The sequence below is a fragment of the Dreissena polymorpha genome, chromosome 15 (genome assembly GCF_020536995.1).
Source record: "Dreissena polymorpha isolate Duluth1 chromosome 15, UMN_Dpol_1.0, whole genome shotgun sequence".
In the NCBI taxonomy this organism is placed as follows: Eukaryota; Metazoa; Mollusca; class Bivalvia; order Myida; family Dreissenidae; genus Dreissena; species Dreissena polymorpha.
The window spans coordinates 10097282-10124074 of record NC_068369.1 but is presented as its reverse complement, the minus strand read 5'-3'; the positions used below and the strand labels follow the sequence as shown (position 1 = coordinate 10124074).

Below are 26793 nucleotides of genomic sequence, written 5' to 3'. Positions count from 1 at the left end.
GTTTAATATTTTTTAAGCATCGAACGAATCAAAAACGTATTTCGGATTGTGTGTTTGTCATGCATAATTGGAATCTTCGATGGGTATAAATTTATTGCAATCGCTCAGACAAGTCATTGGATTTCGTGTTTTGGTGACAGCGGTTAGCATTTGACACAACCGTTTAAATAAGTGTGATTTCCAATCAATCTAGATACATGGATGGAACAACAGAAAACGAAATAGCACATCGTTGTTATTTTATTATTACAAACATAGGATTATAATTGTAATCAAGGTGTGTCTTTTACAATAAATGTTGTTGCTTGATGAATATTGTTTGGGCTTAAAGGGGCCTTTTCACAGATTTTGGCATTTTTTAACTTATTCATTAAATGCTTTATATTGATAAATGTAAACATTGGATCGTAAAAGCTCCAGTAAAAAATCAAGAATAACATTAAAAAAAGGAAAAGAACATTGCCCGGAGCAGGTTTCGAACCAGTGACCCCTGGAGTCCTGCCAGAGTCCTGAAGTAAAAACGCTTTAGCCTACTGAGCTATTCCGCCAAGTACACATACTTGTCGTATTTTATACCTTATATAAGCAATCTTCGTAGTTTCACAAAATTTTACGACAAAAACAGAACTCTCCAAATTATTCAATCGTTTCGCGTTGCAACGCTTTATAATTTTTAGGTTTTAAAATCGTCAAAAGATGCATATAATGGCAATATTAGACCATGGTAAATGTTTAGTATTACTGTTTCCTCACAAATATCATAACTAAAACGAAAATTTGCGAATCTGAAACAACTTTTTTCAATTTTGTCAATTTACCAAAGCGTGAAAAGATCCCTTTAAAGCTCAAATAGAGGCAATAAATAATTTAATGTAGAGAGGACATCAGTTTCAATCGATATTTGTATTATCCAAATAGTGTGATACGTGTCATTATAGTTAGGGTCGATTCTTTCATTGAGTTGTTGCTTAATTTTATTGAATGCGGACGCAAATTTGTTCATTTGAACCCGCGTCATCCGATTTTTTTTCAGTTCAGAGTTCAGATATGCCGAGGGCCATATGCGGCCAGGGCCGATTATAGACGTCCGGTCCAGCTCTGCCAGGTGTTATCGTTTATATATCTCATGTGCCGCAATTTATACGACGAAACACAACAGTGATAGCTGAACTATCTGGATTTTAGAGATAACAATTCAGATGTTTAACAATATATATAATGTTTTAGCGTCGAACACGGAGCGTATATTGCCCCCCCCTCATCTCTCTCCCTCTCATCTAGAGTCTGTGCGCCGAACAAATCCAAAACGTATTTTGGATTGTGTGTTTGTAATCAATAATTGAAAGCTCCGATTGGAATAAAATTATTGTAATCCCTCTTTCAAGTCAATCGATTATGTAAATCGTGTTTTTATTGTTGACAGCAATCGTTAAAAACGTGTGAGTTCAAATCAATACAACAAAACGGATGAATTAAGCACATCGTTGATATTTTCTTATTATAAACATCGGATTATGGCAAACACGTATACTATATGTCTTTGATTATAGTAATCGCGGTAAGTTTGTCTTTTAGTTTTACTATAATTTTTTTCTGTTTGATGAATCCTGTTCAAGCACAAATAGAGACATCAATCTATTGAAAAGAAGAGTTCAGTTTCAATCGATATTTGTATAATCCACATTGTGTGCTAGATGATCTACGTGTCATTATAATTATGTCCGATGCTTTCGTTGAGTTGTTGCTCAATTTTATTGATCACCGTTGGCTAAGACTGGATGCGGGCGCCATTTTTTTCAGTTAAAGCTGCGTGATCCGATTTTTTTCAGATATGAATAATCGGCCCGGCTAATATTATTATGTTATTATGTGGCTTGCAATTGTGTACCTTATATTATAAAAATGTATATATACAGACAACACACAAGCTGGGTTCATTACATGTCCATTTAATTTAGTTTTCCCTCAACACTATAACTTTTAATGATTACATAATTGTAATACAATCTCTGGAAATAACCGATAAACAGATTATTTAAAGCGTCTCAGAGAAATCACAAAGGCGTCGCAAAGTTGTCAAAGCCCTGAAATAAAAATAACAATATTCTACAATAATATAAATTGATACAGACTTACAATAACATTTAAGTATGTTATCATAAATAAATACTATGTTATTCATACATATCTAGTGGTCGTCAATATAAGGTCTCGCTATATTGTAGCACAATACCACGAAAACTAACAATAGATCGACAACTTACAATAGATCGAACTAGCATTACATTTCCAATGCTAATCATCAAAATAATAAAAGATACAAATCTGAACTTGATAAAAAATACATCCAATAACATGACTTACCAATTGTGGATTGGCCTCCTATGACAGCTTATGACCCCAGTCTTGACTGCAGATGATGCCCAGTGCTGTGACTGCAATATTAGCTCATATGTGCAAGCATACAGAAAAGAAAGTGATCTTTGTTATGACTGTTAAATACAAAGAATTATGCTGCCATCATAAACAATACCAAGGTCAATGAAAACAACCATATTTAACTGATAAATACAATACCGACAAAAGCACTATTCAATGGCCATCTAGACTAGCATATTACTAATAAATTTACATAGTTAAAATACAACATACCTTTATAGAAAACAGAATACAAGTGAAGAACAACTGCTTCAACCAATATGGATGACTGCTTTCCCGCAAATCGTGCTGAATGATACGCTTGCTTATATACCCTCATTATAATCTATTAGGGGTTACACCCAACTAGTTAAAGTTAAACCGGTTACACATTTCCCCCCTTTGAAAATGACGTCCCGTCATAGTCATAACGTATATATATTCATTCTTCATTTTGTCCATTGTCAACATATAAAACATAGTTAAAGTGCAACAGCATTCGCACTTAACATTATATATATATACATGTACACAATAATTATAGATAAAACCTAAAAAACGAAAAAAATCAGTAATTATTTGATAATAAATACAGATGCAGCATCAATGTACCTGTCTATCTGCAACAAATTTACAATACATTATAACATTACTGTTAAATACAGCACCTAAACAATTATTCAAACAATTATTCAATCTCTCCTCCTCTCTGAAGGAATTGTGTCCTCACAAATATCTAAAAATCATAAAAATTGTTAAAATACATCTATACAAATTTCATAAAACATTTACTTCATGATAGCATTTACTATCTTTCTGGCGATTTCACACTCCATACTCTTTAATATTCCTAAAGACATTAATACTTCTAAAGCATGAAATCTATTGTCAAAAGGTCTGTTTACTAAACTAAACATATGAAAATCATCATATTTAGTTGGTAATTTTCTATGCCGTTCAGATTTTCTAACAGGCTGTAGAGGTAATTGTCTTCTCTTTCTTTGCGCTGCATTGTTGGAATCTTGCTCTTGCAGTGCAGTGTCCTGAGTCGTGTTCTGTTCGGTTTCTACTCCTGGCTCTGTGGATCCATTCCCAGTCTCTGCGATACTTTCACTCCTTCCCACTTGTTCCTCTTCCTCATCCGTATTCCTACCAGCTTTTACAGCCGGACAGCCATTTTCTATCGCGTTTTCCTCCCTCTCTTTTCCACTCACTTCTTCTCCAGCGGGTATGGGCTGAGTATGTACAACATCACTCGTGTCCATTCGTCTGTTAATAATCTTCTCCTCGTGTCTGTGGGCGTCCCCACAAATACTTGTTCTAGGAACATGTATAAAACTCGTACAATCCTCATCGGAACTGTCACTCTCGGACGGTTCATTTTCTTCCTTCATTAATCCAACTCCGGATGCATCCTTTCCTATTGCTTTAGAAATTCCCGCTTGCTCTAGGACCTCGTGTATACTCTCTCTGTCCACATCTTCCCGAGCCTTCACTGGAAATATATGATTCCTGTGTAAAGTTTTCTGTGTACCACTTTCTACACCTTTAACCCTGAATACCGGGATGTTTTCATGCGGTTGTTCTGTTATGATATATAGTTCTTCTTCATATTTGTCTGCAAGTTTATGTTTTCCTTCACCATGAGCCATTATCTTCACCAGGACATGATCTCCTACTTCAACCTTGGCTCCTCTTACTTTAAGGTCATATGAATGTTTCTGCTTTTCCTTTGCCTTTGAAATATACCTTTCTACAATTTCTCTTGTCGTTTTAATTCTATCTTTCAAATCTTCAATATATTCCTGACTTGTCTTATTACACGATTGTTCTTGTGATCTTTCAAATTTAGCATCAATTGGTAATTTAGGCTTCCTTCCAAACATCAATTCAAAAGGTGAAAATTTTGTTGATTCATGAGGCGTACAGTTGTAGGAATAAACTAATGAGTTAATGTATTTCTGCCAGTTACTTTTCTGTTCGTTTTCCAAAGTTCCAAGCATGTCTAGTAGAGTTCTATTAAACCTTTCTGGTCCGGCATTTCCCTGTGGATGGTATACAGATGTATGTGTTTTCTTCATGTTGGTGATATTACAAAGTTCTTTGATTAAATCAGATTCAAAGTTTGCGCCTTGATCAGAATGGAGTCTTGTTGGGATACCGTAATGAATGATAAAATTGTTGTAGAAAGCTTCTGCTGTCGTCTTGGCTGTCTGTTTTCTGGTCGGAATAGCTAGTGCGTACTTGGTAAAGTGATCTGTAATAACTAATATGCTGTTGAATCCTCCTTTTGCTGGTTCTAATGAGAGATAGTCAAAACAAACAAGCTCTAGTGGGTAGGTTGTGTGTACATTTACCAGAGGTGCTCTTGTGTTAGTTGCTGTTTTCCTTCTTAAACATCTGTCACACTTAGACACGTATTGCTCTACTTCTGAAGACATTCCTGGCCAAAAAAATCGCTCTCGTATCAGTTTCATCGTTCGTTCCTTTCCCGGATGTCCTACGTCTGTATGAAGACCTTTCAAAATATCACTTTTATAAACTTCAGGGATCACTAATTGTTCAATATGTGTACCTTGATCTTGAATATCTCTAAACAAAATACCTCTTTTGATCTTCAAATTAGCAAAGTTCTTCTTCATGTTAATGTCTTGCTTACTATGTATTTGTTGTGGTAGGCTCTTGTCAATAACTGCTCTTCTCCATTTGTCAACAATAGGGTCAGATCTCTGTGCTCTCCGAATTTCACGCATTTCTATCTGTGCCAAAGGTTGTCCAAAATTGTCCGCTATGTCTACTACATTTAAAGATAAACACGGTAACGTCTCAAAATAACATTCAATACTTTGAAGAGAATTGCATATAACTTTAACCACATTGTTATCTAGTACTACATGATTGTTCGAGTCTGAAACTTTTCCTGGTGGGTATCTACTTAAAGCATCAGCATCTGTGTTTTGTACGCCTGGTCTGTAAAAAATATCAAAATTATACTCTCCAATTGCTGCTGCCCATCTTTGACCTGTGGCATCTAATTTAGCTGAAGATAAAACATAAGTTAGTGGATTATTATCAGTGTACACTGTAAAATGACTATGTGATAAATATTCTGAAAATTTCTCCGTAATGGCCCACTTCAACGCTAAAAATTCTAGTTTAAATGCGGAATAATTCTTTTCTGACTTTGTTAGTTGTCGGCTGGCATATGCTATCACTCTCTTCCTTTTGTCATCTTGTTGTTGGTATAAAACTGCTCCTAGTCCTTGTGTTGATGCATCTGTGTGAAGTTCAAAGGGTTTCTGGAAGTCAGGATAAGCTAAAATAGGTGGAGATGTAAGAATTATTTTCAATTTATCAAAGATCTGCTGGTTTTCTTCTGTCCATGTCCATTCTTTGGCATCTTTCTTCTGTTGTGCTTTCTTGCCTGTGGGGTGTGGAATTAATTCTGAGAGAGGTTTTGTAATTGTACTGAAATCTTTTATAAATCGCCTGTAGTAACCTGCAAATGCTAAGAAAGAATGAAGTTCACTAGGGTTTTGAGGTTTTGGCCAATTTCGTATCTTCTCAATCTTCTCGGGATCAGTTTCTATGCCTTCGTTGCTCACAATGTGACCTAAAAAGTTAACACGTTGTTTAAAAAATTGACATTTTTCAGGACACAGTTTCAAGTTACACTCCTGCAATCTAGAAAGAACTAATTCTAACCGTTCTAAATGTTCAGACACGGTGCGGCTGAAAATAATCAGGTCATCTAAAAAAATAACACAAATTTTCATATTAAAATCACCTAAACACTCCTGCATTAGTCTTTGATAAGTAGCGGGACTGTTGCATAACCCAAAAGCCATCTGATTAAATTCAAAGAAACCGAGTGGCCCCACTGTAAATCCGGTGCGTTCCTTGTGTTCTTCTAGAATTTCCACTTGGTGATATCCTGCTTTCATATCGAGGGTTGTAAAGTACTTGGCCCCTTCTAAGCAGTCAAAAATTTCTTCTGTTCTTGGTAAGGCAAATGAATCTTTGATGGTTCTGTCATTTAACATACGGTAGTCAACACAAAGTCTCAGTTTTCCATTCTTCTTTCTTACAAGGACTATGTTGGATGAAAAGGGAGATTTAGATGGTCTAATGATGTTGCAGGCTAGTAGTTGTTCTATATGTTGTCTTACTTCATTGATCATTCCAGGGGGAATTCTTCTGTGTCTCTGCTTAAATGGCCTTTCATCATGCAAATCTATTCTGTGTTTGATTGATGTACAATTTCCAATATCTGTGTCGCTTGTAGAGAAAATGCTCCTGTGTTTCATTAACAGATCAGTTAAGGCTCGTTTTTGTTCAGAATCTAAAATGTAATCTTCATCAATGTTGAGTTCCTTTACTATATTATTTCTTTTGCTGTCTAGATTTTCTTCCTCTAATCTGTCAAGTACTTCTGCTGTGACTTCTACTGGTTGTAGTTCACATAGTATAGCCTTCGGTGCCAAACATACTGTGTTGGTAGATAGATTGGTCAATGTGACGGTTAAACTCTTCTTCCCAGACATAACTAATGCTGGACTGACTTCTACAGTACTGGGTAGATTACTCTCTGTACATTCCTGAATGAGAGCTGATGTGACTGGATAATCCATTTCTTTGTCTGTGTAGGCTTGTACTGTCACTGTTTCATTTGGTTTTATTATCACTTGGTGTGGCACTCCGTTTCTGACGATAGCTATACAATTGTTGTTCTGTTTTAATTTCTTCTCTCTGAGTACTATGCTTCTAAAACATAGATACCATGGTACATGCAGATCTGCCTTCTGTAAGAACCTTTCTCCTAAATTTCCTTTACATTTACTTAAAAGTTCAGATAATACATTAGTTCCTAAAATAACAGGTGTTCGTGCAGAATAAGCTGTATCCGGTACAATCAAAAATAAACATGGTTGATTTTCAGACTTTGGAATACCTTTAACTGTTAAATCTGCTTCAATGAAACCTAAGTAGGGCAATATCTGTCCATCAGCACATTCCACATGTAAAATTTCTGTCAGAGGCTGTAACTTGATATCTTTAAAGTTATTGGTGTAGAATGAGTTGGAAATCACACTAACACAGCTGCCTGTATCCAATAGTGCTTGGGTTTCAATGTTGTTGATGGATATGCTTGCTTCGTTGGATTCTCCTACTAATTTGGGATCTTTAGATGAAGTGCCCGCATTCGATCCCTCAATAAGAGCACTTACTCTTTTAAATTTCTGTTTCCGTATTTTCCCTTCTGCATATCATTGGGACAGTCTCTCGCAAAATGACCCCGATCACCGCACGCATAACATGGTCCTCTAAAATTGTTACTACCCAGTGGTCTGGAAGGTCTATACATCCCTCTTCCTCCTCTTTGTAGTGGTGGTTGTTGAAATCTGCCTCTTCTTATACCTCTGCCTACATAGTAGTTGGGATTGTTGTTTCCTTTCTGAAGGTCTTCTATCTTCCTATTTAACTCATGAACCATGGCCTTTAATTCATTGATTTCTGACTTTTCTTCTTTTTCTGGCTTCTGGGCAACATTGCAGGTCCTTTTCTTGTCTGTCATTTGAAGGTCTTTTTCTAGTCTTCTTAACTCAATCTTGAATCTGTCGTAATCATCAATCGTGTCATACTTGTATTGGGCGATGTGTTTCAAGTCTAACTTCAGCCCTTGAAATAGAACTTGTTTCAGGATCTCATCATTTCCTCGCTTGATTGCCTTCAATTCTATGGCTCGGGCAAAGAGATCTTCTAGTCTTGAAGCATATGCAGTCACTTCTTCTGCGCCTTGAGTACATGAGTAGAATTTTCGCATCACAGACTCTTGGGACTCTATGTTACCATAAGTGCTCTCGAGCTTCTTCAGCACTTCGTGTAGAGATGCACCTGGTCCTAATCTGCGTAAAATATCACCTGCTGTACCTTTCATTGATCTTCTTAGTCCCAGCATAATTTGCTTCTCTGTAAATGTTCCCTCTGTCAACAGTGCATGTATTTCGTATCTAAAGGCATCCCAGGTTGCTTCCCCTTTGTTGTCTTCTCCAGAAAATGCTGAAAGTTTGGGGAAATGGTAGGTCCCTGTTTCTGGATAACTTGAAAATCTTGGCATGGAATACTCAAATGGACTCACCCTAGGTTTCCTCTCTTCGTCTGTTTTCTTTGTCAGTCGTCTCACAAAAAGACCTATATCTTCTCCACTCTCTGTCTGAGGATCCATGTTCAGTTCTCTGAGGGCATCTAGCAGCTTCTGTTCCTTTGTTGTAAGTGTACGCTCTTGTTCACATCCACCACTTGCTAGTCCACTCTTATCAGAATCCTCCTCTTCATGTGACCTACTAGTCATTATTTTTTCCAAATATAACAACTAATAAATAAAGAGACTTATAAAAATTGAAACTTGTACAATAAATACAAACTTGTATGACAAATTCACAAAATACACACAGAATTTTCTGGAAATCTGAAACTCTAAAATTGTGGAAACAAGTTTAATATTAAATTAATATTCCCACTGTTTACAGCACGAATGAAAAAACTTATTTGACAATTAAACTGCAAAACTGCCAAATAATACACTAAATGAGTTATAAACTCACAAAAATTGTGAACTTCCTGAAAATAAAATGTCAAGGTCAAATAGTTGTCAACAATTTTCTGACAAGGTCACAGTGTACATGTCAATGAAATGTCAAATCCCCAACGAATAATACTAAGCAAGTGAAGCTTTCAGCACGATTGAAAATTAACTACCCGTTAACTTAATAGCTGTGTGATTTGAATGCTGGTCACCACCTCCAGACAAACAACACCTCTGAAATAAACTTGTTGGCCACTGAAAAGTACTGTAATAACATAAAACCAATCAAATATACCCTGTATGTAAGGTTTTCAATATGATGGCAATATTACGAAGTATTTAAGAATAGTAAAGTTGCTTCAAATAGTTACTAAATAGACTTGTTAGTTAAAGAAACCATCACCAAGGAATATGTTTTAAAATTGCTAAGGTATCATGCATTTGTGACACTTTCCCAATCAATTGTTTAATAATATACTTTTTTCCCCAGGATATTTAAAAAATTGCAGTTAAAAACAAAAGTTTCAAAACAACAACAAATTATTTACAGCATATGGACCACAATGGATTATTTACAATTAAATAAAGAAATTCAACTGCAATTTAATAAATAATGGCCTTCCACTATTGGTACTCACAAATACAAATGTGTTTTTCTCAATCACACGGTAATGTCAATGTCACACGCTCCAGTCACTTTGCAGGCACTGATGTTCTACTCGCTCCTAAAGATCGCTCGTCGCTCCCAACAAATAATCGCTCGTTGCTCCCAATGATCGCTTAGAATGCCACCTGGATTGCTCCACTGCACACGCCAACTGTTCATACCACTGGCTACCGAATAAGCTGTACGTCCTCCATACAACCAAAGATTTTCCACAATCTTTAACAATCATCAATACTCATTTATTTTTATTTTTTTTTAAATTAATGTTCAGTTCTTAAATGAGAGAAATCTAAAATATAACCACGTTGGGCGCCATTTGTGGCTTGTAATTGTGTTCCTTATATTATAAAAATGTATATATACAGACAACACGCAAGCTGGGTTCATTACATGTCCATTTAATTTAGTTTTCCCTCAACACTATAACTTTTAATGATTACATAATTGTAATACAATCTCTGGAAATAACCGATAAACAGATTATTTAAAGCGTCTCAGAGAAATCACAAAGGCGTCGCAAAGTTGTCAAAGCCCTGAAATAACAATAACAATATTCTACAATAATATAAATTGATACAGACTTACAATAACATTTAAGTATGTTATCATAAATAAATACTATGTTATTCATACATATCTAGTGGTCGTCAATATAAGGTCTCGCTATATTGTAGCACAATACCACGAAAACTAACAATAGATCGACAACTTACAATAGATCGAACTAGCATTACATTTCCAATGCTAATCATCAAAATAATAAAAGATACAAATCTGAACTTGATAAAAAATACATCCAATAACATGACATACCAATTGTGGATTGGCCTCCTATGACAGCTTATGACCCCAGTCTTGACTGCAGATGATGCCCAGTGCTGTGACTGCAATATTAGCTCATATGTGCAAGCATACAGAAAAGAAAGTGATCTTTGTTATGACTGTTAAATACAAAGAATTATGCTGCCATCATAAACAATACCAAGGTCAATGAAAACAACCATATTTAACTGATAAATACAATACCGACAAAAGCACTATTCAATGGCCATCTAGACTAGCATATTACTAATAAATTTACATAGTTAAAATACAACATACCTTTATAGAAAACAGAATAAAAGTGAAGAACAACTGCTTCAACCAATATGGATGACTGCTTTCCCGCAAATCGTGCTTTTTTTTTTTTGAATCAGAGTTTATTTCCAGGTCCTACCGGCCCCTTCATGAGGTCTTTATGGTCCGACCTGCCCCTGTGACCTTTCAGGGGAAAAAGATTAATTTTGAGCCAAAGTAGGTCAAATTTACCCCGGCTTCCCGGGTATTCGCCAAAGGTATAATTTAGATCCAAATATACCAGTGCACGGTGGCCAATGAGACCTTAATGTGCACTGGTAGTTGACAATTCAAAGACAAATTCTTGTCTGTACGCAGCTCCACCAAAGGAGTGCAAGCAAGCAGCTCTGCCTTTATGGCCCCTCTCGCTGTCACCGGCTGTCGTCTTCATCCCCGAGACAGTTTCCCCAGTGCGTTGAGCGTACTGAGTACCGCTGTCCCGGGGTCCCTCTTTAAAGCCACCCCCTCGATGTTCTTGGGTGTATGTCAAACCCAGGTCCGTCCCGTATGTCCCCCACACTGGTGGTCTCGCTGTCCCGCCGCCCCCGGCCCTCTTCAGACGGGACCTCTGGCAGGTCCGGGCCGGCGACCTCTCGACGATAAACAGCGGGTGACAAGTCCGCTGCATCTTGGAGAAGACAGCAATCCCAGCAGTGTGGAAGACGTCCGGCTCGAGGGTGACGGACTCTGCTGGATTAGCAGAGCCACCCGCAGAAGTTCCCCTCTATAAGGAAATATGTACAGGTGAGAAAATCTTCTGCGGGCGACTCTCGCCTCGGTCGCGACGCGCACGCTCCAGCAGCTGACCGAGACAAATCGTGCTGAATGATACGCTTGCTTATATACCCTCATTATAATCTATTAGGGGTTACACCCAACTAGTTAAAGTTAAACCGGTTACAATTATTCTATTATATTATTTACATTGGCCCGCTAAATACGAAATACGACCCGCTCGAGACGTACGTTATTTTGTCACTATTAATTTTATAGTAACTATATGTAATATTCCTCCGTAAGATAATAAATCGTCTGCTGATCCAGAGTGTCTGCTGATCCATGAAGACGATTTATTGCTTAAGGACGTACGCGGCAGTTTAATTGTACGAAAATTTGTTTTGACTGAGTTGGTGAAAGGTAAAGAGTTCAATGAATGAGATCAAAGAAAGCGAATGTTTCTGTATATGCAGTTCTTAGCTGCATCACACGCAGTACGGAATGTTACGCGGAGTTTTCGCGGCTTTTTTTTTATACATTATTACATATTGCTGGTCATTAACCTATAGATGCAAAACAGAAAACCAAAAGATGAATGGAAGTGAAATTTAAACATATGAGTCAACCGGCCACACGTACGCGAAGTATCCGTACATATTTGAAATATTTATACGCGCGTTCTTCGAACAAACCTTTTTTAGTGGGTTGTCGGGCATTGCTATTTGATTCGATTATTAACAGTATCGAGAACCATCGCGCTCATGCTTAATACATTAGTCAATATGGTGGAATAATTCTTGTTAAATTAATCAAAAATAATATTTATCATGGTATTGTTGAAAACACATTAAGAATCTAGTATTAACATACCATAATTATATCACTGAATATCTTCATTTAACATATTGTCTGGTCTAAAGGAAATTCAAGTTCACCTAGTTCATGCGATAGCGTCTATATTATATAACGATTATTTTACTGGCCGCGAACTGACCCTGATACCTTGCGGGTTGGAATGCAATTATTGACGCTACGCTTCTGCTGGAACGACGGCTTGTTTAAAACTTTATACTTTTACATTTTTAATGTTCAAATTAAAATGTTTTGGCCAAAACGGATATCAGGATAGGGAAAAACGATACTTTTATGAACTTTAATATACTAGTACACAGACAGCAATATGGAAGTAATTACTAAATATGAGAACATAGCCTTTAAGTTCAAACTCTCTGGCGCTGGCAATCCTCTGAAAATAAAAGGTGTACGCACAAACTGTATTGATGTCAAGAGTTGAGTGTAAAACTGTTCTATCTATCAAGCCTTTTCATAAGAGATAAAATTGTTTCATGCTGAAAACGCAGTAAAACAGTTACAAAGACGCGGTCATATTTCCAATGTTCTGGTGGTATGCTCAAATCATCCAATGGGGTAAATGAAGTGTATTCATTCGTGTCTAGCCGCGGAAAATTTTATTAGAATTTTATTGGACACTTACAAAGGTCAGGTAAGGTCAAAAGTGACGTTAAACAGCTTTGCCGAATAACGTAGTGACGTCACCATCTATATATATATAGAATGCAAGAGCGGTGTATATAAAGGTTACATTATACTTAATAATCGTGTCATGTAGGAGCTCTCTAAAAATATATCATAGTTAAGTCGAAGGCATGTTAAACACTTTTAACTATTATTCTGATCTTATCTTTTGAAGATAGTGGTAGGGCATGAATATGTGTTCTTTACTAAATCCCTGAAATATGATAAACTTGAGGAACTATAGTAAAATATTGCACTGAAAAATGTTTCATTCCAGTAGTAACGGCCGTAAAAAAGTTGCAAAAACAGTCGATTTTAATTTGTGTCAAGTTTTGTTCTTGGTTTGTTCATGACTTAGCATTTTTACCGCATTATTCGATTCTGCTGAAAATTGCTTTAAAGACAATGTATGGTTATGGGGGTCTCTTTGCTCGAAATGTCAGTTTTATTTGCTTGATGCCAGTACATGAACATTCTTCATTATTATTTTCTTTGACATGTAATCTGTTTGCCTTATATCTAACTACCCTCTGTTTGCTTTGCTTACATTTTCAGTTTTATGTGTGCTTGTGTGTACATGCAACCTTTGATTGTGTGTAAGCGTTCACATCGAATCTGATTCGATCTGATATTTCGCTTTTGATCTTTTTCTTAGCGGTCCCACATTTTGTGTTTCCTTTCTTCTCAGTTTTTAAGCCCGCGAATTTTTATGGCAGTGTTTAGATCTATGTATAGATCCAGATCATCTCATTACTGCACAACATTTTAAACTAATATAAAGACCAGTAGAATTTTATACTATGCTTTTTTATTTATTTTCAGCATGCTAATCATATCTATTAACTTAAATTAATATTGCTATATTTTATTCCATATTTAGCTGTTTTATATGTGTTACATAAATACACATGTTTATAGAGTCAGTTCAAAAGCCTTAATGGCTAGTGTTGTCTGTTTATGTCTTGCCGAATCAAAATAAATATTATCTATCTTATAATTCTGTAAATGTTGCATTTATTTTCGCTTAAAGTTGTCGCTTTTACGTTTATTTTTTAGAGGAATACCTTGTGCACCAACATTCGATAACGTCGATATAATTCGTTGTTGAGGCTACAAACTACTAGGTTAAAGTACACGATGTTACGTTTGTGGTAAAAATTTTTGCAAACTAAAATATGAATTAATCCTTAATTGAGAATGAAAGTGGAATGTGTATAGCCTGCAAAGTTTAGAATGCATTGTGTGTGTTTTTTATAGCAATGGTAGTAGCTATATGATCTGTTATAGATAAAAGGTCAAATTAAACACGGCGAATGTATAGGTTACACTATACTAATTAAACCCCTTATGTAATTTAATGAATAAAACTTCAATTTTATTAAAAAATGCAGTCCACATGTTGCACACAAAGGAACATTTTCTGGATAATTATCCGAAACTGAATGCTTATAAATAAGGAAAAGGGTAAGTTATTCTTCATGTCAGAAAGAACACAAATCAAAGTTCACTATTTTTTTGTCAAAATTTGTGGCCTTATTTTAGCTGATTGAAACTCACATTTGCGCAAGTTTCCAGCTTTAGTCTCCTTTCTAAGAACTTACAAGTAATTTCTTGGTAAACATCAGTGCTTTTCCTGTACACAGGTTGAGAAACGAATTAACATAAACACAGTTTTAAGTAGTTCACAATTTGAAAAGTTTGCGACTCATGTTTTTACAAAATTAGAGGGTCAATGCAACGTCGCAAAGATGGGAAAAAAGTCTTAAATGCAAACATTTTTTTTCAGTCTTCCTACTCAAAGACTTGTGAGTGTTTGTCTTGCTTCCCGCATCAATTGATTCTCTGAGAACCTTGCCTTTGTGATCCTCATTGCATTCCCTTTTTATCCCTATTGAAATAATGCATGTATTGAAAGATTCCAAGATAACTTGGAACACATCATTGCATGCAAGTCTGCTTCATGCACAAGAGCCATGCCATAGGAATTTAAATGTCAGACTATTAAGCTCTTTTTATTCCCCCGGTAGGGTGGCATATAGCCGTTGAACTGTACGTCCATCAGTCAGTCTGTCCATCCGTCCAAAACTTTTAACAATTGCCATAACTTTTGCAGTATTGAAGATAGCAACTTGATATTTGACATGCATGTGTATCTCATGGAGCTGCACATCTTCAGTGGTGAAAGGTTAAGGTCATCCTTCAAGGTCAAAGGTAAAAAAAAAATCCAAGGGAAGTAACAAGCTTTAAAGGGAGATATTTTATATTTATCATTTGACGGGTAAAGATCATTTTTACGAGGGAAGTAATATTTTTTAAAGGGATATAATCAAAAACAAAAATGTTTAAAATAAAGCGGCGCAGTAGGGGGCATTGTGTTTCTGACAAACACATCTCTTGTTTTAATAGGGGTTGCCCGCTCTATAATTTTATCATGCATTTCAACATAACATTTTATCAATGTCACACATTTTAAAGAATACAAGAAGGTTTGTTCATGTTAAAGAACCACATTTCTACCTTTAGATCATATTGATAAAAAAATATTCCTAAACTACCAACTCAAAGTCATGTTTAAGACATGTCTTATAATTGTTGTGTCATATATTTCAGATTGCTGTCTATTTGTGTCGAGTTGCCATCTTAGCAAAAACTAATTTATATAAAAGTGTATTCTGAAATCTTTTTTTATGTATTGTATGAATCATTCGAATTACAGGAAAATATTAAGTTTCCTTATGGGAGTAGTTGACTAAATCCTATGAGAATAAAAGATACTTTTATGCTTTTTCAGAAATAATGAACTCGCCAAACTACCTATCCCTGAAATTTGTCAACAAAGAACTGCTGTTGTCATGGCAGCCTCCATTTAACATAAAAGGTGGACCTCAAGATGTCAGCAGTTACATTGTGTTTGCGTCCCCCGTGTTTTTGTCAGGTGGGGACACATGCTTCTGGCAAAAACTGGATGAAGTACAGGGAACAATTTACTGTGTTCCCAAAAATTACTGGAACACCTCATCTCCTCATGTGATTGGGGTGGTTGCCGTGAATGGGCTGCAACAATCTGCTATGGCCAAAGTGAAACTGCCGTTTCATGGCGATGACAGACTGTGCCAAGTTAAAGACAGTTTCCAATGTCATGGTATTTTTTATTTCAATTAAGTCTTTTCTTAGAAAAAAAAACAAGTTTATTCTGAAAGCAGGTTTTAACCAGGTTTTTCGAAGGAAAAAACTGGTTATTAGATTGGCGAATGTCGTCATTGTGAAATTTTAAAATCATTTGGCACATTTGTTCACCATAATTAGATGGTATGTTGCGCGAAAGAATTACGTCGATATCTCCAAGGTCAAGGTCACACTTTGAGTTCAAAGGTTAAAAATGGCCATAAATGAGCTTGTCAGGGCCATAACTATGTCATTCATTGTGACATTTTAAAATCATTTGGCACATTTGTTTACCATCATTGGACGGTATGTCGCACGAAAGAATTATGTCAATATCTCCAAGGTCAAGGTCGCCACAACTAAAAATATATTTATTTTGAATTAAGGGGGTTAATTATAAACAATTCGTTCAGTTTGAGTTGTCTTCCTTTATCAGACTTTTTTTTCAAATTGAAAACCTGGTTTTGTGACAATTTTGTCTCTTGTTTTTTCCTTCTTTGAGACCCTCCGAATTTCGGCACTTTCCCCTAGACAAATTTTTTCCCACTTAGGCCAAGACAAAATAATGTTTTGGTTCAGGTTTATATGGGCCAAACAAAATTAGGGTAGGTAGGTAGGAAAAACATTTTATTTTTTATTTTATTTTGTTGAACGGCTTTTTTCCAATACATACATAGGCAATATAACATAAACCATTTTAACTGCAGATTAGGATAAATGGTCAATTCATGGCTTCAACTCAAGTGGCCAGAGCATGGTTGCACTTTTTACGTAACACATTAAATAAAATTGATGAAGAAGATGATTTCTCCACCGCATTGTAGACGCTCCATGCATTTAATACATAAAGCACCTCGCCCTTGAGGCTAACGGTGTTTGCATAAAAATCGCATTCCGTTAAAGTCGGCGTGGCTAAAAACCTTTCCTGGGGTACATTTTTTAACCAGGTTTTCCAAAGGAAAAAACTGGTTATTAGATTGGCGAATGCGGGCGGGCTGGCTGGCTGGCTGGCTGGCTGGCGGGCGGGCGGAACAAGCTTGTCCGGGCCATAACTATGTCGTTCATTTTTAGATTTTAAAATCATTTGGCACATTTGTTCACCATCATTGGACGGTGTGTCGCGCGAAATAATTACGTCGATATCTCCAAGGTCAAGGTCACATGGCCATAAATGAGCGTGTCCTGGCCATAACTATGTCATTCATTGTGAGATTTTAAAATCATTTGGCACATTTGTTCACCATCATGGGACGGTGTGTCGCACGAAAGAATCACGCCAATATCTCCAATGTCAAGGTCGCCACGACTAAAAATAGATTTTTTTAAAAAACAAACTTACAAAGGGGGTTAATTTTGTTTGTTCATTTCAAAAGTTCAGTTTGAGTTTTCTCCCTTTATCAGATTTTTTTTTCACAATGAAAACCAGGTTTTGTGACAATTTTGTCCCTTGTTTTTCTTTATTCTTTTAATTTTGAATAAAATGTTGTAGGGTCGCAGCAAAATAATAGGCTTGGACGGGGAACAGTAACCACAACATTATTATACCCCCACAAACGAAGTTTAGGCGGGTATATAGGAGTGAGCTTGTCTGATGGTCTGTCTGTCGGTCGGTCGATCTGTATTAAGTGTCCGCTCTCTATTTGTCCCCACGCTTTTCGGAGAAAAAGTGGGGATTATGTGGTTATTTCCTCCGTCCGTCTGTCTGTTCGTCCTGGCCACTATCTCCTCCTACACTATTAGCACTAGTACCTTGAAACTTACAAACATGATACGATGAGCATATGTGCGACGTTGACAGTGACGGAATTTTGATCTGACCCCTGGGTCAAAAGTTAAGGGGCTTGGGGTGGGGCCGGGTCAGAGATTTTCCTGCGACCGCGATTCGAAAAAGGCTCATAACTACTGTGTCCCTTCAGATATTGCTTTCATTTTTGGTATGCATGTGTATCTAGACAACAACTTACCATGTGCATACAATTTTTTTGCCCTTGTGGCCTTGACCTTGTACTTAAGGTCAGCGTTCAGGTTTAAAAATCTGAGACAGCGATTCGAAAAAAGCTCATAACTACAGTGTCCCTTCAGATATTGCTTTCATATTTGGTATACATGTGTATCTCTCAACAACACCTTTCCATGGGCATACAATTTTTGACCCCTGTGAGCATGACCTTGAACTTGAGCTCAACCTTCAGGTTTCGAAATCTGCCACCACGATTCGAAAAAAGCTCATACCTACTGTGTCCCTTCAGATATTGCTTTCATATTTGGTAAGCATGTCAGGCTTTTTCCGCTCCATTTTGGGAAAACGCCACACTGGAATTTTGGGAATTTCGCGTCGTGAAAAACCCCATTTTGGGAAAAAAATTAATCGCAAAATTGGCTCAATTGGGAAAAATTATTGCATATAAATAGTGTTTCTTATATTTCAAAGAAGCCATTAACTGGTAAATAACGACTATTTGGATAACTTATTATTAAAATTTTACAAAATATTATGAACATGTGTGATAATTGCAGGTTTTTTAATCTTAATTTGGTGAAAAGCCTTGGCCTTTTATGAGGTGATAAAAAACGCGCCGGATTTTGAGGAAAATAAGGAAAGTCTTAAATAATCATTATTTTACAGTTTTTAAAACAAATTCAAGGCAACAGATAATTTAATTATGCAATACTTTCTATTTTCTACACCGGATCAGGTCAACTTATATATTTTAAGGGTAAAAAAAAAAAATTAAAAAAATTATTTTTTTTATTTTTTTTGGAATTGGGAATATTTTTTTTCAATTGGGAAAAAAACAACCAGATTTGCATTGGGAATGGGGCCAAATTGCGGACCCGTGGCATAGAGCGGAAAAAGCCTGCATGTGTATACCTTTCCATGTGCATAAAATGTTTGACCCCTGTGACCTTGACCTTGAACTTAGGGTCTGCTTTTAGATTTTGAAATCTATTATGTAGTTTTCTCCGCCGTCTGTCCGTCCGTCCTGGCCACTATCTCCTCCTGCACTATTAGCACTAAAACTGTGAAATTGACACACATGGTAGCTATGAGCATATGTGCGACAGTGCACTATTTGGAATTTTGATCTGACCCCTGGGTCAAAAGTTAGGGGGTTTCACTCACTGTTTTAGGTTATTTTACATTTCGTCACCTTAGTGTAAAACAGTGATAAGTCCATTTTTCAAAATTTTACAGGAGAGTAAAAAAACTGATTGTTATAAAAGATTGAGCTTTGATTTTAACACTGTTAACATTTTTATACAGTTTTTAAACTAAAATTATATTAGATAAAATGTATTTCAGAATATTGCTACCAAGTAATATTATATTTGATGAATTTGCACATAACTTCATTTGACACTGAGATATTTTTAGTGCAATACTGTAACAAGTGCACTTATTACTATGTTGCACTGGACATTCTTTGTGCAATAACTGAATAAAGTAAGTTATTATGGTTTAAAATCAAACAATTTACTGAATTTCTTGTAAAATTAAGAATAAAATGTTTAAGGATATTGAAAACAAAATAATGTTTACACCAATTTTGATGTAGGAAGCAAAATTATGAGCACAGGGGTTCTGCCATGCATTGCATTATGAATCTTTTTAAGATGAAATGAATATTTTTTTTCATTTTTATAGAAACATCTTGCATATTAATGAAAAAAAACACATGCATTGTTTGATAATTTATTAATCAACTGTAAACAATAAAATTACACTGGTATTTCATTTAACATAATTATATTTGTAACAACAATCATCGAAATTTAATTTGTAAACTTCAGAAAAATAATTTCATTGGAACAGGCACAAATTGAGGAGTATGACAACATCATCATACATTGATACAGTATACATCGGCTAATATTATTTAATACGAGTTAAATACAATTGGTCAAATGTGAATGACAAACAAGTTAACCAATGAGACAAACAAGACATCTTTTACTACATGGCTTTTTCTTCTATATTGATGAATCATTACAATTTCATGGCTTCTGAGTGACCTAGGCTGAAGTTGACAGTACTAACATCTTGAATTTTACTGTCACACTCCCAGTATATAAGTATTGATATATAACAATGCTACTGATAAGCCCACATACACTTTTAATAAAACTGGAGGATTTTGTTGCATTTTTTTTACTTTAAGTAGATAAAAGTTCAAGTTTTCTTCTTAAATTTTGTTGCAAAATACCATGATATCTTACAAAACACTACAGGAAAAAATATCCAGCATAAATTTGATCATTATTGTAGCTGAGAGTAAAAACAACAGTAACAATTTGGTTATCACTCACAGGGCAAATCTTTGTAGAATGCATCACTAGACTGTTATATTTAGCCTGAGGAATGGTCTGCTTGTAACCAGGCCTGAAAGTCCTTTCAGGCAAGGCAATTGCAAATATTGTGAACGGCAATATCCTTAAGAAGTACACAATTTATGTATTTCCACGCTAAGTAAAAAAACAGGGATTTCGAGAAACGTACTAAGACAGGCCACTGCAAAGGCATTGATGGCTATTCCAAAGGGAAAAAAGGTCCTGGAAAGAGAAAGAATCAAAAAGGAGGTAATCAACTTCATGGAGCGACACGAGTTCTGTGCTGAAAACCCAAATACCAAGGTATCAAAATCGTTTTTTTGTTGCCTGCATCCTGACTATATACTTTTGACAAAGCTGATAAATTGAAATACATGTTCATGCAGCAAACATAAAAATTTCGCTATGAAATTTAAAAGAATTCGCTCTGTAGGAATTGATATTTCACCAAACCCAGAAACGGTTAGCAAGACAGTATCTGAACAGGACATGACAGATATGCTAACCAATAAAATACAGGATGACACAGAAGTCGAGTTTGAGGAGTTGAAGTAGAGGGGAAGAAGAAAATGAAAAAAGTTACATCCAAGAACACAAAAGAAGAGTATAATCAAACATACACAACTGCAGTTCCGAGATTTCTAACAGCATGTTTCTAGGATGGAGACACAATATACTGCCATAAGAAATCTAAAAGCCAACTTGCCAAGAAATGAAATATTGATCCATATGGATTTTGCAGAAAATTCCACATGCAGCAACGCCGACGAATTTCAAAGCGCTTATTGGAACAGCACAGGAGTTACACTGCACCCGGTAGTTGCTTACTATAACGAAGAAGAAGAGCTGAAACACAAGAATTTGATTTTTGTTTCTGATGTCACAAACCATAATTCCACAGTGGTGGTCACGATCTTGAAAAAAACAAGTCCCTGACATGAAAGCATGACTATGTTTTATAATGGAACTGAGTATGAAACCACAGGCAAAGAATTCGAGATGAAAAACCTGAATTCTGTTTTGGGAACCATAAAGTTGCATGCATAATATTTGCTGCACACAATCAGTTACATACCGCCAAGGTCTCGTGTTACTGTAAAGCCTGTTCAAAAGGCGAAAACTGTGGACGCTGGAAAATAGACACTGTACCAGAAAAACACAATGTAAGTAATGAAGCCAGCCTACGCGAATGTTCACTTAAACGGCAGTTAATAGATCATGAAGGAAATGTCGATGAAAACAGAAAAAAGTACAGAAGCTAAACATACCTGAAATGTGCGCAGACAGAAATGGCTCTTCACATAATGCAGATGAAAATGTGTTGCCCAAAGTCTCAGATAAAAATGAATCCCCATTGATCAAACCAGTCAAAAACCAGTGCTCCAGCTAAGTCTAAATTGAAGGGTGCCCCACCCTGCCCCTCCAAACCTCCGCCCTGCCCTTCCAAGGGGCCCCCTCCCCCTGCCCTTTATTTTTTATTTTTTTTACATTAAATTATGATAATTACCGGTAATGAATCTCTTATTACATTGTTATTAATTAATTCCTCTTTGTAGACATTGAATGGTTTAATAATAATGGGAATAATATATTCTAACTATTATTAAAAACATATAAATGAACATGCAGCAGCAACAGGAAGCATTCCAGAGGCGCAAGCGCACTTGAAAGTGCACTTTTGACAAAATACTGCGCGTTGAAAGTGCCCTTTTGACAAAAAGCCCCCCCCCCTGCCCTTTTCAAATTCTAGCTAGAGCACTGAAGACGCATACTATCTTGCAAATTTGGATGATATCGTCTACCCAGGGAAACTTCTCAAGGTTGATGATGATGATAAACAGGAGGCGACAGTTTTATTTATGGAGGAAACTCAAGGAAAAGGAGATTTGAAACTGTTTGAGTGGCCGTTAAGAGATGACGTACAAGGCGTTGAATTCCAACAGTTTGTACGTGAAATCCAATAGCCAACTGCTTGCAGCAAAAGCAAAAGGCAGTTTAAACTTGAAGATGCCCATAACACGTTTTTTAACACCACTTTCAATAGCCAATTTCTTGTAGCAAAAGCAAAAGGCAGTTTATGTAGTTTGTTTTGTGAAAATTGATTGTTTTGACAAAAAGTGTCAGGTACGTGGACTCGAAAATAGTTCTAAGAAGTACGTATATAAACTACATGTACTGTAGAACTCATAAATGGTTGTATTTATTAAATGTGAACGTTTTAATCATAATGTTTGTTATTTGAAAATGTAAACGTAGTTGACTTAGTTGTAATTGCATGTTGTCTATAGGAACGAAATAGACTTGTCAAGCAGTTAAAGGGGCCGTCCAACAGATTTTGGCATGTATTGAAGCTTGTCATTAAATGCTTTATATTGATAAATTTTAACATTTGAACTAAAAATCTCCTGTAAAAAAACAAGAATACAATTTAAAAAACGGAAAAAAAGTAAACCTCAACAGGGCTCGAACCACTGACCCCTGGAGTAAAAAGCCTCCTGTCGACCATCCACGCTCATGTTTTGAGCGGATGTATTTTATAGCTATATAAGCAATCCTCGTAGTTTCCCAAAATATCGTTTCGCGTCGATACGACGCTTTATCTGTTGGACTTTAAGAGTTCTTTAAATCTGTTTTTCCGTGTACATGTGTATTTAAAGATTTTTCAAGTTAAGCCATTAGATTTTTATCATTTTTTTATAAAACATGTGTATCAATGAAACAAATTAGGCATGCTTGTAAAGATTCTTTTAATTGTACGTATGCACGTTTGATGGTCAGGTACGTTAAAAATCCAAAGGTTGTTAACATACTTGATTTTGGCTGAGATATTATTTTTTCCTTGTAAGAAAATATTAATGATGTTTTCGTAAAAATGTATGTTTGAATTTGATGTTAAAACCGACGTTGTTCAAATGTCATGTATATAATCCTTTAAATGAACAGCATGATTTAACAAACATCCCTTTTTAAAACGTGTTAAGTAATTAAAAAAAAATGATGACACAAATTCAAATGATTAACAAAAAATGAAATAACAGTCAGGAATCTGTTTAGCACAAATTACCACATATAATGATAAATAATAATTGAATCTGTGCGAGTTGATTTAAATGTATTGATGTGTTAAAATTAGGGATGTCAACGAATATCCGAATATCCGAATATTCGGTCCCGGACCGAATATTCGGATACTATTTTCCGAATCGAATATTCGGAAGAAAAAATAAAAAAAATCGAGTAATTTCAAAGACTTTGTATTCGTGAAATTTGCTTCAAACATTGTACAAAAAGTCGTTCCTCGTGTCATAATGTTTAGTCCGGATAATTCGTCGCTATGGTGATGACAGTATACCGGTCATAAATCCCGCTAATTGCCTAACAAAGACAGTCACTTTGTGTCAAAATTATGATAGGTTCTAATCGCATCGGCAATCAAAACACCGACCTGCACTTGATCCAATGACTCGAATTACATTTAAAATTATCAAAGTTTAAATGAGTAAAGGAAAAGCCGACTTGGTGTAAAAAAAACAAATAAGACCGTATGGCAATTAAAACACCGACCCGTCTTGATCTAATAACTCGTCTTACATTTAACATGATAAAAGATTAAATAAGTAAAGGAAGTGCCGACTTGGTGTGAAAAACAAAAAAGATCGTATGGTTATAATCACGTTGTCCAATCAAAAAAGCTTTTAAAAAATAATTTACTCAACCTCTAACCGAGCAAGAGAATTCTGACGAACTTCAGAGATATTTGCTTGTGAAAATGGAGCCAAACGCTAAACCTCTTGACTGGTGGAAACGTCACGAGAGCGAATTTCCGAAAGTCGCGTATGTTGCTAGGAGTGTTCTATATGTACCTGCAACTTCTATGCCATCTGAGCGCATATTCTCAACCACTGGATTGCTCATCAATAAACTAAGAAATAGACTCGCCAGTGATCTGGTCGACGCAATCGTGTTTTTAAATAAGAACAATGTTCATGTGCCCAGTGACGCCGATCCGAGTGACTTTTAAATGTGGCAACGGTGTTTTGTTTGCATGTGTTCGCTATGTAAATAATACGTTTAAGTTCAGTTCAAATTATTTATAGATCTAACTGTTTTGTCATGTAATTATTTTGTCGTCATGTAAATATAATGTTTCTCGTTCTATTGTTAATGTACAACATTAAAGCGGGTATATACGATTTTGTCTAATATTTATGAATTTATATAAACTGTGTAAAAAAAAAATTATATATATATTTCAATATAAATTAAAATAAAAGTTAAGAAGAACATGTGTCGAAAAATGCGAAATAAGCCAGATATTTAATTCTGAAATTGAAAACGGCTGTACAGCGAATTCGCCAGCATGTATTTCATACATGTACGATGTGCATCTAAACTTAGTTTAACGGTTTATTTGAATTCCTGCAGCGATATATATTCATACGACACGCGAACACTATCTCCGATCCTAATACAAAAACGAATGCTTCGGTTATTGTAGGAAATTATGAACGTCACTATCGGCTCGGGGCGCTAATTTGTCTTTGCTGTATTTTATGAAATTCGGCTTTAATGTTTAATTTCTCTTGACTATTTTGTGTTATTGTAACATATTTTATCAATATATTACAATTAAACACATATAAAAAAATCGTATATACCCGCTTTAAAGCACGTGTTCGCTATGTAAATACTATCTTTAAGTTCAGCTTAAATTATTTATAGATCTAACTGTTTTGTTATGTAATTGTTTTGTCGTCATGTAAATATTATGTTTCTCGTTCTATTGTTGATTTACAATATTAAAAGTTTGAAAACAGTTTTCGTCATTCAATTTTAACAATTAGCGACGGCAATGCTGTGTCAATATTTAGTCACTTCCGGGGAACTTCCGGTAAAAACGAAAGTAGAATTCATGGAGTAATGGTACGGTAAACATAGTTGATTTTTTTCTAATAGATGTTGACCGAATATCCGAATATTCGTTCGGAAGGATGACCGAATATCCGAATACCAATATCGGTATTCGTTGCCATCCCTAGTTAAAATGAATATAACGTTCCTGACATTAGAATATCAATGTGTCAATGATTATGCAAATATTATGAAAATTGGATATTTCTAGATGACCCCGTTGTTATTTAATGTACAGTTTGGTGTTCAAGTTGATTTTAATCAAGTTTATGGTTCAATTGCTTTGTTTTAATTTTCCAACATTTCTCTATGTGTTAATGTCCCTTTAACTGGGATTCAATGCATAGTTTCTAGATATGATATCATCATTTGGCCTTGATATATTACACTTATCACTATATTGCACCAAATAACTTTGCTGGAAATCAATCTTATTTTGGTGCAATAAGTGAACAAGTGCACTTGTGACTTCCTTGCACAATGCAAAGCAGTTTAAATGAAAATAACATTGGTGAAGTAAGTAGACAAGTGCACTTATTTACTTACTGCACAGAACAGAATTATGTGTGTAAATAATACAGTATGACATTTTCTTAAAAAGTACTAATTAAACTGGAATACCATTCTGATAATTATTAAGGACATGTATGACATCATTTTAGATCATTTTATGCAAAAAAGTCATTTTTGAAAAAAATGTCACTTATCACTGTTTTGCGCTAAGGTAACGATTTACTTCTTCATTTCTACACCGATTTACTTCAAACTGATACTGAACATCTCTTATGACAATACGGTCAATTTCAATTATGCATGGCCCAATTACCAACCCTGGGGCGCCCCTGGGTCAAACATGTATGATATGCCTTGGCCGCTTCCGCCTCATTTCTAGTTCAAGTTGTTTTCATCAGATCTTCACCAAACTTGGTCAGATGTTATATCTAGATGATGTCTAGGTCAAGTTCGAATATAGGTCATGCTGGGTCAAAAATGAGGTCACGGGGTCAAACATTTCAAGGGTTTTAAACATTGAGCATATTGTCCGCTCTCTAATTCAAGTAGTTTTCATCAGAGCTTCACCAAACTTTGTCAAAAGTTGTATCTAGATGATGTGTAGGTCAAGTTCGAACATGGGGCATGCCAGGTTAAAAACTAGGTCATGGGGTCACTAAGTGCGCTTAAAACATTGAGCATGGTGTCTGCTGTATTTTGTGAAGACAACATGCAAAATATTATGTGTCAATGTGGCATGTTGGGGTATGAGTCACGTCTGTGACAAAGCAATATTTTTGTTTTGGCCTTACAGAGATTTTCCCCAAAACAATGATATCTACAAAAATAAATATTT

The 26793-nt window shown here is 35.6% G+C and overlaps 2 protein-coding genes and 1 long non-coding RNA gene across 9 annotated transcripts in view; 2 read left to right on the top strand and 1 right to left on the bottom strand.

The window, feature by feature from the left end:
- Positions 1-26793, top strand: part of LOC127860164 (protein CDV3 homolog) — a 337157-nt gene that overhangs the window by 36178 nt on the left and 274186 nt on the right. The gene's annotated exons all lie outside the window — the stretch shown is intronic.
- Positions 1934-2890, bottom strand: LOC127860178 (uncharacterized). Its single transcript, XR_008039619.1, has 3 exons — positions 2653-2890; positions 2365-2435; positions 1934-2084 (listed from the first exon to the last, which is right to left on the bottom strand). It is a non-coding gene; the product is annotated as an uncharacterized LOC127860178 (long non-coding RNA).
- Positions 14151-26793, top strand: part of LOC127860137 (uncharacterized) — a 355128-nt gene continuing 342485 nt past the window's right edge. For 4 of the 5 annotated variants that reach the window (XM_052397989.1, XM_052397990.1, XM_052397988.1 and 1 more), the window contains exons 1-2: positions 14167-14504; positions 15832-16182. In XM_052397989.1, coding sequence (XP_052253949.1) covers positions 14483-14504; positions 15832-16182 — 373 coding nt within the window. In that variant the 5' untranslated portion in view covers positions 14167-14482. Of the gene's footprint in view, positions 14505-15831; positions 16183-26793 lie in introns of all 5 variants that reach the window. The other variant, XM_052397991.1, reaches the window with a different exon arrangement.